The sequence below is a fragment of the Ranitomeya variabilis genome, chromosome 5 (assembly GCF_051348905.1).
Source record: "Ranitomeya variabilis isolate aRanVar5 chromosome 5, aRanVar5.hap1, whole genome shotgun sequence".
In the NCBI taxonomy this organism is placed as follows: Eukaryota; Metazoa; Chordata; class Amphibia; order Anura; family Dendrobatidae; genus Ranitomeya; species Ranitomeya variabilis.
In genome coordinates, this window is record NC_135236.1 from 417,190,856 (window position 1) to 417,204,066 (window position 13,211).

General features: G+C 45.5%; 1 protein-coding gene across 1 annotated transcript in view; it reads left to right on the forward strand.

Moving 5' to 3' along the window:
* The window catches only part of GNS (glucosamine (N-acetyl)-6-sulfatase), a 67,011-nt gene that overhangs the window by 39,445 nt on the left and 14,355 nt on the right, over window positions 1-13,211 (forward strand). The window contains exons 2-4 of the mRNA XM_077265207.1: window positions 598-657; window positions 7,106-7,309; window positions 12,256-12,321. Of these exons, the coding sequence (XP_077121322.1) occupies window positions 598-657; window positions 7,106-7,309; window positions 12,256-12,321 (330 nt within the window). The remainder of the gene's footprint in view (window positions 1-597; window positions 658-7,105; window positions 7,310-12,255; window positions 12,322-13,211) is intronic.

The window sequence follows — 13,211 nt, forward strand, 5'->3', positions numbered from 1 at the left end:
GGACCAGTGATCGTAGTCACATTGTCCCTGCTGGCTTTTCAATACAGTATATGCTTTTTTGGAGATGTTGTAGTACTTCAAAGTAAAACATACATTGTCTGCAATGATGGAGCCGGTCTGTCAGTAATACTTGCCATGGTTTCGACAGTAAGAATGTACTGCCCGGTTCTCTGTAATTTAATAGGTATGTAATGGTGGCTTTTGGCTTCAGGGCCGACTTGATCTCACAGAAGCACATTCATACATTTCAGAAGGAAGCAACTCTTTATATAACTGTAGAGGTCATAGATGGGGAGATGTTGCCCAGATCTGCCCAACAGATGCGTTAAATTTAGCAATACTAGTCATTCGAGGAGCACAGCGATGTGCACACACTAGATTGTGCTGGATAATGAGCAAAGTGTAAGGGCACATACTTTTTTGCACTAATGTAGTCATAATGAGCACGATTTTATGAAGATTGGTAATCTTTGTTCAAGCTTTAAATATTAGTTTTTCTCTTATTTTAATACCTGCCATATAATCCAAACAAGAACAATGCTGAAATATCTATAAAAAAAAATAAATAAAAATAAACTTTTTTTTTTTTTCTTCTAGACGCCATTAAAAAAGACTAAAGAACTCCTTGCTGATCGTGGTGTAACATTTACAAATGCTGTAAGTATATTGTTCGGTGTTACAATTCTATTAAAATGATTTCCTCCCAAATACATTTATCACCTCTACAAGGGTTAGATGATAAATATGATTGTTGGGGATCCCCCCATGGGGACCTAATAATAAAAATAATAATAATCTTTATAAAGCGCCAACATATTCCGCAGCGCTTTACAGTTTATCCGAGAATGGGTGCCCGTTGATTTGATGATGGTACACCGTAATTGTTTTTTTGTTTAAGTTAACCCCTTAACGACCGCCGATACGCCTTTTAACGGCGGCCGCTAAGGGTACTTAAACCACAGCGCCGTTAATTAACGGCGCTGTGGAAAAAGTGAATAGCGCCCCCCAGAGTCGGATTTTCTCTGGGGTCTCGGTTGCCGAGGGTAGCAGAGACCCCAGAGAACATGATTCGGGGGTTTTTTACCGACCCCCGAGTTGCGATCGCCGGTAATTAACCGTTTACCGGCGGTCGCAACAAAAAAAACAAAACGCGATTTGCCGTTTAATTTCTCTGTCCTCCGATGTGATCGCACATCGGAGGACAGAGAAATGTGGTCCCCGATGGCCCCCAATAGCCCCCCGATACTTACCTACCTCCCCCGGTGCTCCTCGTGGCTCCCGATGGGCGGCGCCATCTTTTTTCCGGGACCCGGAAGATCTTTGGGGTCTCGGCTGCCGGGGGTAGCCGAGACCCCAAAGAACATGATCGGGGTCGGTTTGCACCGACCCCTGTTTTGCGATCGCCGGTAATTAACAGTTTACCGGCTACCGCAAAAAAAAAAAAAAAGCGATCTGTAATTCTCTGTCCTCTGATGTGATCGCACATCAGAGGACAGAGAAATAGGGGGATTCGGGGACCCTAACATACTCACCCGGTGTCCCTGGGTCCTCTTCTGTCTTCCCCTGCCAGCCGGCTTTTTCATCATGGCGGGCGCATGCGCAGTGCGCCCGCCATCTGCTGCCATCTGCCGGCCGGCAGGAGAAGACGAGTTGGGGCTAAAATTAGAGTTAGGGTTAGGGTTAGAGTTAGGGTTAGGGTTGGGGCTAAATTTAGGGTTAGGGTTAGGCTACTTTCACACTAGCGTTTTTTGGCTTCCGTCGCAATGCGTCGTTGGAGAAAAAACGCATCCTGCAAAAGTGCTTGCAGGATGCGTTTTTTCTCCATTGGCTTGCATTAGCGACGCATTGCGACGGATTGCCACATGTCGCATCCGTCGTGCGACGGATGCGTCGTGCTTTGGCGGACCGTCGGCACAAAAAAAGCTACATGTAACTTTTTTGTGCGACGTGTCCGCCATTTCCGACCGCGCATGCGTGGCCGGAACTCCGCCCCGGCCTCCCCGCACCTCACAATGGGGCAGCGGATGCGTCGAAAAAACAGCATCCGCTGCACCCGTTGTGCGGCGCTTACAACGCTAGCGTCGGTACGTCGGCCCGACACACTGCGATGGGCTGAGTACGACGCTAGTGTGAAAGTAGCCTTAGGCTTCTTTCACACTTGCGTCGGTACGGGGCGGTCGCAATGCGTCGGCCCGACGTACCGACGCACGTTGTGAAAATTGTGCACAACGTGGGCAGCGGATGCAGTTTTTCAACGCATCCGCTGCCCAGTCTATGTCCTGGGGAGGAGGGGGCAGAGTTACGGCCACGCATGCGCGGAAATGGCGGACGCGACGTACAAAAAAAAGGTTACATTGAACTTTTTTTGTGACGACGGGGGCTAAAGTTATGGTTAGGGTTGGGGCTAAAGTTAGGGTTAGGGTTGGAGCTAAAGTTAGGGTTAGAGTTGGGATTAGGGTTAGGGTTTGGATTAGGGTTGGGATTAGTGTTAGGGTTGGGATTAGGGTTAGGGTTGGGATTAGGGTTAGGGGTGTGTTGGATTTAGGGTTTTGATTAGGGTTATGGTTAGGGTTGAGATTAGGGCTGTTTTGGGGTTAGGGTTGTGATTATCGTTAGGGTTGTGATTAGGATTATGGATCGGGTTGAGATTAGGGTTAGGGGTGTGTTGGAGTTAGGGTTGGAGTTATAATTTGGGGGTTTCCACTGTTTAGGTACATCAGGGGGTCTCCAAACACGACAGCCAATTTTGCGCTAAAAAAGTCAAATGGTACTCCCTCCCTTCTGAGCTCTGCCGTGCGCCCAAACAGTGGTTTACCCCCACATATGGGGCATCAGCGTACTCGGGATAAATTGGACAACTTTTGGGGTCCAATTTCTCCTGTTACCCTTGTGAAAATAAAAACTTGGGGGCTAAAAATCTTTTTTGTTGGAAAAAAAAAATATTTTTTTATTTTCACTACTCTGCATTATAAACTTCTGTGAAGCACTTGAGCTTTCAAAGTTCTCACTACATATCTAGATAAGTTCCTTAGGGGGTCTAGTTTCCAAAATGTGGTCACTTGTGGGGGTTTCTACTGTTTAGGTACATCAGGGGCTCTGCAAACGCAACATAACACCCACAGACAATTCTATCAAAGTCTGAATTCCAAAATGGCGCTCCTTCTCTTCCGAGCTCTGCCGTGTGCCAAAACAGTGGTTTACCCCCACATATGGGGTACCAGAATACTCAGGACAAATTGGAGAACAAATATTGGCATCCAATTTCTCTTGTTACCTTTGTGAAAATAAAAATTTGGAGGCTAAAAAAATCTTTTTTGTGGGAAAAAAAATATTTTTTATTTTCACTACTCTGCATTATAAACTTCTGTGAAGCACTTGGGCATTCAAAGTTCTCACCACATATCTAGATAAGTTCCTTGGGGGGTCTATTTTCCAAAATGGGGTCACTTTTTTTGGGTTTCTACTGTTTAGGTACATTAGGGGTCAGCAAACGCAACATAACGCCCGCAGACAATTCTATCAAAGTCTGCATTCCAAAATGGCGCTCCTTCCCTTCCGAGCTCTGCCGTGCGCCCAAACAGTGGTTTACCCCCACATATGGGGTACCAGCATACTCAGGACAAATTGGACAACAACTTTTGGGGTCCAATTTCTCTTGTTACCCTTGTGAAAATAAAAACTTGGGGGCTAAAAAATCTTTATTGTTAAAAAATATATAGTTTTTATTTTCACGATTCTGCATTATAAACTTCTGTGATGCACTTGGGCATTCAAAGTTCTCACTACACATCTAGATAAGTTCCTTGGGGGGTCTAGTTTCCAAAATGGGGTCACTTTTTGGGGGTTTCTACTGTTTAGGCACATCAGGGGCTCTCCAAACGCGACATGGCGTCCGATCTCAATTCCAGTCAATTTTGCATTGAAAAGTCAAATGGCGCTCCTTTGCTTCCGAGCTCAGCCATGCGCCCAAACAGTGGTTTACCCCCACATATGGGGTGTCGGCGTACTCAAGACAAATTGTACAACAACTTCTGGGGTCCATTTTCTCCTGTTACCCTTGGTAAAATAAAAATTTGGAGGCAAAAAGATCATTTTTGTAGAAAAAATGCGATTTTTTTATTTTTTTTTTATTTTCACGGCTCTACGTTATAAACTTCTGTGAAGCACCTGGGGGTTTAAAGTGCTCACCACACATCTAGATAAGTTCCTTAAGGGGTCTAGTTTCCAAAATGGTGTCATATGTGGGGGGTCTCCACTGTTTAGGCACATCAGCGGCTCTCCAAATGTGACATGGCGTCCGATCTCAATTCCAGCCAATTCTACATTGAAAAAGTAAAATGACACTCCTTCTCTTCCAAGCTCTGCGGTGCGCCCAAACAGTGGTTTACCCCCATATATGGGGTATCGACGTACTCAGGAGAAATTGCACAACAACTTTTGTGGTCTAATTTCTCCTGTTACCCTTGTGAAAATAAAAATTTTGGGGCAAAAAGATCATTTTTGTAGAAAAAATGAGATTTTTTATTTTCACGGCTCTACGTTATAAACTTCTGTGAAGCACTTGGGGGTTCAAAGTGCTCACCACACATCTAGATAAGTTCCTTAAGGGGTCTAGTTTCCAAAATGGTGTCACTTGTGGGGGGTTTCTACTGTTTAGGCACATTAGGGGCTCTCCAAACGTGACATGGCGTCCGATCTCAATTCCAGCCAATTCTGCATTGAAACAGTCAAACGGTGCTCCTTCACTTCCAAGCTCTGCGGTGCCCCCAAACACAGTGGTTTACCTCCACATATGGGGTATCGGCGTACTCAGGAAAAATTGCACAACAAAATTTGTGGTTAAATTTCTGTTTTTACACTTGTGAAAATTAAAAAAAATGGTTCTGAAGTAAAATGTTTGCAAAAAAAAGTTAAATGTTCATTTTTTTCTTCCACATTGTTTTAGTTCCTGTGAAGTACGTAAAGGGTTAATAAACTTCTTGAATGTGGTTTTGAGCAGCTTGAGGGGGGTGCAGTTTTTAGAATGGTGTCACACTTGGTTATTTTCTATCATATAGACCCCTCAAAATCACTTCAAAGGTAATGTGGTCCCTAAAAAAAACATGGTGTTGTAAAAATGAGAAATTGCTGGTCAACTTTTAACCCTTATAAGTCCCTAACAAAAAAAAAAAATTGTTTCCAAAATTGTGCTGATGTAAAGTAGACATGTGAGAAATGTTATTTATTAACTATTTTTTGTGACATATCTCTCTGATTTAAGGGCATAAAAATACAAAGTTTGAAAATTGCAAAATTTTAAAAATTTTCGCCATATTTCCATTTTTTTCATAAATAATCGCAAGTAATATCGAAGAAATGTTACCACTAACTTGAAGTACAATATGTCACGAAAAAACAATCTCAGAATCAGCGGGATCCGATAAAGCGTTCCAGAGTTATAACCTCATAAAGTGACACTGGTCAGAATTGTAAAAATTAGCTCGGTCATTAAGTACCAAATTGGCTCTGTCACTAAGGGGTTAAAGCCCCAATCCATCAAGGTGTTTTTTTGTTTTTTTGTTTTGTTCCCCCAGCGCTGATGTGGTACTTTAAATGTAAGCTCCCTGCCCCTGTTCTTGTACTCGCCTTCTGGCTGCTTCACCTTTTCCCGACGCGACTCCAGTTCAGTAGCTCCAGCTTGTGCTCGTAACTTCTGACTGTGCGGAAGTCAGAAGTTCCACCGCAAGAGCGCAATGCAAGTCTGAGAGCCAGAATGAGCCTTTCATAGAGATGTATTGTAAAGTGACCTCTGGTGCGCTCCATGAAACACTGGAGCTAACAGCAGGTCACTTTTCGCTGGAAATTGACTGGAGCGACGCTGGAAAAGGATGAAGGTGGCAGCAGATGAGTGAGTTCTGTCCAATTTTAAAACGGTCTATGGATACTTTTGACATGTACGCCAGAGCTTCCCTGCAGATGCTACACGGCACCTATAGCTAGTGGACATATAAGAGCTGATAACCGAAACATCTGGGAAGGGAAAGATGATGTATTTGTTTAATACTTTTGGCTTCCTGTGTGCAGCATATGGCCTGTGTGTTAAGTTATTGACTAGATAACCACAATCTGTGTGGGAAGAGGTTAACGTAAATCAGATAAGAAAAGAATGACAGATGTACTAAACCCGTTGCCTTCTACTGCAGTAAGAGCCTGTATTGTGGTATTTTACCATTGGGCTTCCAACAAGTCGTGTTAGAACACGAAGGGTATGTCCTCACTGCGTGTTTTTGCAGCGTTTTTTTTATCATCCATTCAAGTCAATGGGTGAAAGACGCTGAAATTTACATGCTTTATGTTAAGAAAAAAAAAAAAACTCAGCAAAGCACAAAATCCTGATGACCAAAAAAAAAGTGTGTGCATAAGATTTCTGAAATCTCATAGGCTTTGCTTGTACTGTAAAAAGCAGCTTAAAATGAGCCTAAGGCTAGGTTCACATTGCGTTAGGGCAATCCGTTTAGCGCTAGCGGATTGCGCTAACGGAATGTATTTGTAGGGGTCGCGTTAACGTCCCCGCTCTCCCAGATCCCCAATCTGCAAGAGCGGGGAACGGACCTCGGGTGTGCCGCGGACGCTGCAAGCAGCGTCCGAGGCGCGCCACAAAAGAACGGCACATCGCTAGCGCGAGCTGAAAAAGGCACGCGCTAGCGATGCGCTTCAGGCTGAAACAACATTGCTGTCAATGGGAGCGCTAACGGACCCGTTGCACGGCGTTAATTGCGACATTTTCGCCGTGCAACGCTGTCCGTTAGCGATCACCCACTAACGCAATGTGAACCTAGCCTAAAAAGTGTGAACTTGCCCTAATGCAGGTATCAGGCTGCCGTCACACTAGCAGTATTTGGTCAGTATTTTACCTCAGTATTTCTCAGCCAAAACCAGGAGTGGGTGATAAATACAGAAGTGGTGCATATGTTTCTATTATACTTTTCCTCTATTTGTTCCACTCCTGGTTTTGGCTTAGAAAAACTGAGGTAAAATACTGACCAAATACTGCTAGTGTGACGGCAGCCTTAGATGATAGTGAAGAGGTAAAGGCTGTGTATGACGTTTGCGTTTTTCTTTCCAGTATGTTAGTAGCGCCCTTTGCTGTCCAAGTAGAGCCAGTATTCTGTCCGGGCGATACCCCCATAATCATCATGTCGTCAACAACACAATAGAAGGAAACTGCAGCAGTAAAGCGTGGCAGAAGACACAAGAGCCGTACACCTTCCCTGCGCTCCTCCACTCATCTGGTTACCAGACATTTTTTGCTGGGAAATACTTAAATCAGGTACGTGTGTGTGTGTGTGTGTGTGTGTGTGTGTGTGTGTGTGTGTGTGTGTGTGTGTGTGTGTGTGTATACGGTCAGGATTAGGAATGCTCACTCCAACTTTGTGTATGATTATGTCCACGATTATTTAAATAAAAGGTAGCCTGAGTTATTTAGAGTATTTATTCATTTTCATGATGCGGTCTAAAGGTACCGTCACATTAAGCGACGCTGCAGCGATATCGACAACGATGCCGATCGCTGCAGCGTCGCTGGAGAGCTGTCACACAGACAGCTCTCCAGCGACCAACGATGCCGAGGTCCCCGGGTAACCAGGGTAAACATCGGGTTACGAAGCGCAGGGCCGCGCTTAGTAACCCGATGTTTACCCTGGTTACCAGCGTAAACGTAAAAAAACCAAACACTACATACTTACATTGCCGTGTCTGTCGCGTCCCTCGCCTTCAGCTTCCCTGCACTGTGTAAGCGCCGGCCCTAAGCACAGCGGTGACGTCACCGCTGTGGTTTGCTTTACGGCCGGCACTCAGTCAGTGCAGGAAGCTCTGAGCAGCAGCGTGGACGCCGGGGGACGTGACAGACATCAGAGGGTGAGTATGTAGTGTTTTTTTTTTTTTTTTTTTTTACTTTTACAATGGTAACCAGGGTAAATATCGGGTTACTAAGCGCGGCCCTGCGCTTAGTAACCCGATATTTACCCTGGTTACCATTGTAAAACATTGCTGGCATCGTTGCTTTTGCTGTCAAACACGACGATACCAGCCGATCTGACGACCAAATAAAGTTCTGGACTTTCAGCAACGACCAGCGATATCACAGCAGGATCCAGATCACTGCTGCGTGTCAAAACACAACGATATCGCTATCCAGGACGCTGCAACGTCACGGATCGTTGTCGTTCTCGTTGCAAAGTCGTTTAGTGTGAAGGTACCTTTAAAGCGAACGTGTCCTGTACATGCAGTCCGATTTATTGACAGTACGGTTTAGAGAAATAAAAGCCGAGCAGATTGGTACACAGGTTTGTTGGAAAAGCTTCAGTGTAATTGTATTTTACCGATTGAAAACACTGGTGTGTGCTTGCATATAGTGTATAGAGTCCAGTGGGCGTTCCTTCGCCTGATTGCCACCTATCTCTACATGCACAGTCAAATAGAGAAGACTTCCAAGCACTGATTAGGACCACCCACTTGACCCGTATGCATACAAACACCAGTGATTTCAATAACTAAAATACAAGATATACTGAAACGTTTCCCACAAAAATGTACATTAATTTGATCAGCTGTTACTGCTCTATAACATTCTGCCTGCAGATCAACATGACAGGTTTGGCCCCAGCTTTAAAGAAACACTAAATATCCAGAATGAACGAAAAATAAACCAGCAAATTCCTCCTTTAAAAATCTCCTTTCTTTCTTGCTTCATTGAGGGACACAGGTAACCATGGGTGTATGCTGCTGTCGCTAGGAGGCTGACACTATGCAAATAAAGAAGATAACTGCTTAGTGTCTGTAGGAGGCGGACCTGGATCTAACACCAGATCCGCTTTTATTTTTACCTTTCAGGGTTTTGGCATCTCGCCGGGACTGCAGTCAGTCTCCAGATCACTCTGGACACGCTAATCCGCCTCGGTTGGATAATCAACAAACAGAAGTCCACCTTGATTCCAACCCAACGTCTAGAATTCCTGGGCATGGAATTCGACACCATTCAGTTCCAGGTTTTCCTCCCAAGGGAGAAGTTCCTTTCTCTTCAGAGGGGCATCAAAGCCCTAAAGCGCCCTGCCCCTCTACCTCTACGGCTCGGCATGAGAGTTCTGGGACAGATAGTCGCTTCCATGGAAGCGGTCCCTTATGCCCAGTTCCAGTCTCGCCCTCTCCAGCTGGCCCTTCTGTCTGCGTGGGACAGGATTCCACTTTCCTTAGACCGCACAATTCGCCTCCCTCTCACTGTGAGGCAGTCTCTCACTTGGTGGACGCTATCCTCTTCCATTCTGCGCGGTAGGTCGTTTCTCCCCCTCCGCTGGCAGGTCATCACCACCGACGCCAGTCTCCAGGGGTGCGGTCTTTCTCCACCTCACAGCCCAGGGCTACTGGACTGCTCAAGAGGCACGTCTCCCGATCAATCTCTTGGACATCAGAGCTATCTTCCTAGCTCTCCTCCGCTGGCAGTCCCTTCTCTCGGGGGAAACCGGTCCGCATCCAGTCGGACAATGCCACAGCCGTGGCTTACATAAACCACCAAGGAGGGACTCTCAGCAAGCAGGTCATGAGGGAGGTGGCACAGATCCTACGGTGAGTGGAGAACCACATTCCCTCCATATCAGCTGTCCACATCCCAGGGGTTGACAATTGGGAAGCCAACTTCCTCAGCCGTCAGAGGCTCATGACAGGCGAGTGGGCTCTTCTCCCCACCGTTTTTAATCAGATTTGCCAAAGGTGGGGCGTTCCGGATGTCGACCTAATGGCCTCCTGAGCAAACCACAAGGTTCCCCAGTACGTATCCAGGTCCCGTGATCCGATGGTCATCGGCTGCGACGCTCTCGTGATCTCGTGGGCCCAATTTCAGATGCCTTATCTGTTTCCACCTCTTCCCTTGCTCCCAAAAAGATAAAGGCAGAGGGGGTTCCCATTCTCTTAGTAGCTCCAGATTGGCCCCGCAGGCCCTGGTATGCGGAGCTAGTGAACATGCTATCGGACGTCCCCTGGAGACTTCCAGACCGTCCGGATCTTCTATCGCAGGGCCCCCTCTTCCACCCGAATTCTGTCTCTGAATTTAATGGTATGGCCGTTGAGGCCGCAGTCCTGAAGGACACAGGTTTTTCCCAACGTGTCATACAGACCATGAAAAGGACTAGGAAACCGACATCTTCCCGTATCTACCATAGATGTTGGAAGGCCTTTTTCCGATGGTGCGATGACAACGGTCTGTTCCCTATGGTCTTTTCCCTTCCTTCAATTCTTGGTTTTCTTCAATCGGGTCTCGATTCGAGCCTCTCTCTGAGCACCTTAAAGGGTCAGGTTTCTGCTCTGTCAGTTCTCTTTCAAAGAGACCTGGCTGCTCTTCCCCAGGTGAAGACCTTCCTTCAGGGGGTTGCTCATATAGCACCTCCTTACCATCCTCCGGTTGATCCTTGGGACCTCAACCTTGTGTTCGGCGCCCTCCAGTGCGTGCCTTTTGACATTCAGGACATTTCTTTCTCCCTTCTTTCCTGGAAAGTGGCTTTCTTGGTCGCCATCACCTCGATTAGGAGAGTTTCCGAGTTGGTGGCGTTCTCCTGACGTTCTCCTTTCCTTATTCTACATCAGGACAAGGTGGTCCTTCGGCCTGTTCCTTCCTTTCTGCCAAAGGTAGTTTCAGCCTTTCACATCAATGAGGACATAGTCCTTCCTTCTTTGTGCCCTTCTCCAGTTCATCCTTTGGAGAAATCTCTCCACAATCTGGATTTGGTAAGGGCTATCCGAGTCTATCTCTCCAGAACTGCTCCTTTTCGTCAGTCCGATCCTCTGTTTTTCGTCTCGGAAGGTCGTCGGAAGGGGCTCCCCGCCTCTAAGTCCACAATTGTTCGGTGGATCCGTTCGGCAGTCTTGGAGGCATACCATGTCCAAAACAAGCAGCCTCCCCTGGGGGTGAGGGCTCACTCTACCCGGGCTGTGGGAGCTTCCTGGGCAGTTCGTCACCAAGCTTCGGCCTTGGAGGTTTGCAAGGCCGCAACGTGGTCGTCCATCCACACCTTTGTGAAATTCTACAAGGAGCACACTCAGGCTTCTGCGGATGCAGGCCTGGGTAGGAAGATACTGCAGTCGGCGGTTTCTCACCGGCCGACCTAAGTCTCTCTTCATATTATCCCGCCCTTGGGACTGCTTTGGGACGTCCCATGGTTACCTGTGTCCCCCAATGAAGCGAGAAAGAGGTATTTTTGGTTCTTACTGTAAAATCTCTTTCTTGGAGCCTTCATTGGGGGACACAGCACCCTCCCTTTAGTTTGTACCGTGTTGTGGGTTGGTACATAGGTTAAGTTGTTTATACTTGCTCCTACTACTGCTTTTGCACCAACTGAGTTGCCTGGTGCCTGTCGGAGGGTGTATACTGCCGGGGAGGAGTCATCTTCTTTATTTGCATAGTGTCAGCCTCCTAGTGACAGCAGAATACACCCATGGTTACCTGTGTCCTCCAATGAGGCCTCCAAGAAAGAGATTTTACGGTAAGAACCAAAAAATCCCTCTTTTTTTATCATATTTTGTCTCAAATTACAATTAAAACTGAGAAAAATGTAAAAAGAAAAAAAAAGTGGTGTCCCTCAATGTCCCGGTGTCTGGCTGTAAGACAACTCCCTGCAGCAGGAGGTTCCCCCTTGTCCTTGTTTAGGATAGCAAAAAGACTTTACATCCTACCCCTCAGCCATTCTGGGGCTGAAAATGCTACTGAAGTTTATCCCCTGTGTTCTCTGCAAGGGCAGGGTCCTCTCCCCTCTATCAGATCAGTCTGTCATTGTTAGTTTGCTTACTGTCAGTGATATCTGTAATCTGTGTGTAACGCCTTCTCATGTACAGCAGAGAATCCTGCATACTGACCCAAGAATAGCATGTTTGCGTCTTTATATGTTTCTCGTTGGTTTGTAGGGTTAGCGTTTGTTTAAAACATCCAATATCTTAATGAAGTTTACACCATTGTCATAGCTCATTGTCAAAATATTGAGTCTCTCCATTTTAAAGATTTTGACCTCGATGTGTGCTGGCATCTGCTCATCCATGGGAAGGGATATGAAGATTTCCATTTTCGGTATGGAGCGGTCTATTTTAGCTCACTTTAGATCACATTCACTTCTGGGGAAATCTTGTTATAGCCAAATCTAAAAATTTGAAGTGACAGGGTTATGCAGTTTTGTATGTCATTGGTTTTTACCTGCTTCCCTGATAAAGCTGTCTTACTATTTTAATGTTGTGTAGTATGGATCCGAAGATGCGGGTGGAATCGGTCATGTTCCTCCTGGATGGAGCTACTGGTTTGCATTGGTGAGTAACAGATTAGTAACAAAAATAAGACGTCATTAATAAAATCTGGTAAGCACTCAATATACCTGACATACATTGCAGTTGTAGGACCCGAATCCAACATTAAAATAAATCATTTGTGTTGTGGTTTGTTAGAATGCCTGAGTGGAGGGGACCAACGTGGCAAACCCCTTTCAAAATACTTGGCCCTTACCAGGGTGTGGTCTTGTTTCTGGGGTATTGCTCTTGAGGAGCATAGGTCTGGAATATTAGAGCCTAGTTTTCCAACTAAGGTTCCTTCAGGGATAGGGTAGATGCAGGAGGCCCATACAAGTGAGGGGTTGGTATGGGGCCATTCTGATAAAGAATACAAAGGAAAATTGCTGCCATTTGGTCACCTCCCCAGAAAGAGGCTAAAAATGTATAGATAAAAAAGTCATCACGTAAACAAGCCCTCACACAGCTTCATCATTAAAAGTAAAAAGGTCTGTATGATTACAACAATATCTGACGTACAGTTTTGTTTTTGTTTATTTTTTTTTTTTATTTTTTTTTTTTTTTTTATATAGAGGGAGGGCTTTTACTTTTCCCATTGAAAAATGTGGATAAATCATTTTATGATTTCATGGATTGGACTACAAAATGTTTTTCTTTCTTTGCTTAAATATGCGGTTTTAAAAAAAAAAAAATATTTACATTGCAAATTAAATTTTTAGCCTTCATAGTAGAATTACCTTACGATTGTTTGATCATTTGTTCATTATACTTAAGTATTGCAATACATACAACAAATTCCAGTTGCCTGGGAAGCCCAGCCTGGTGGCTTGGCTTCACAGGAGCACCAAGATGGCAGCGACTGGGGTCTTTGGCAGGCCCTCAGCTGCCATGGCAACACATTAGGATGCCAGGAT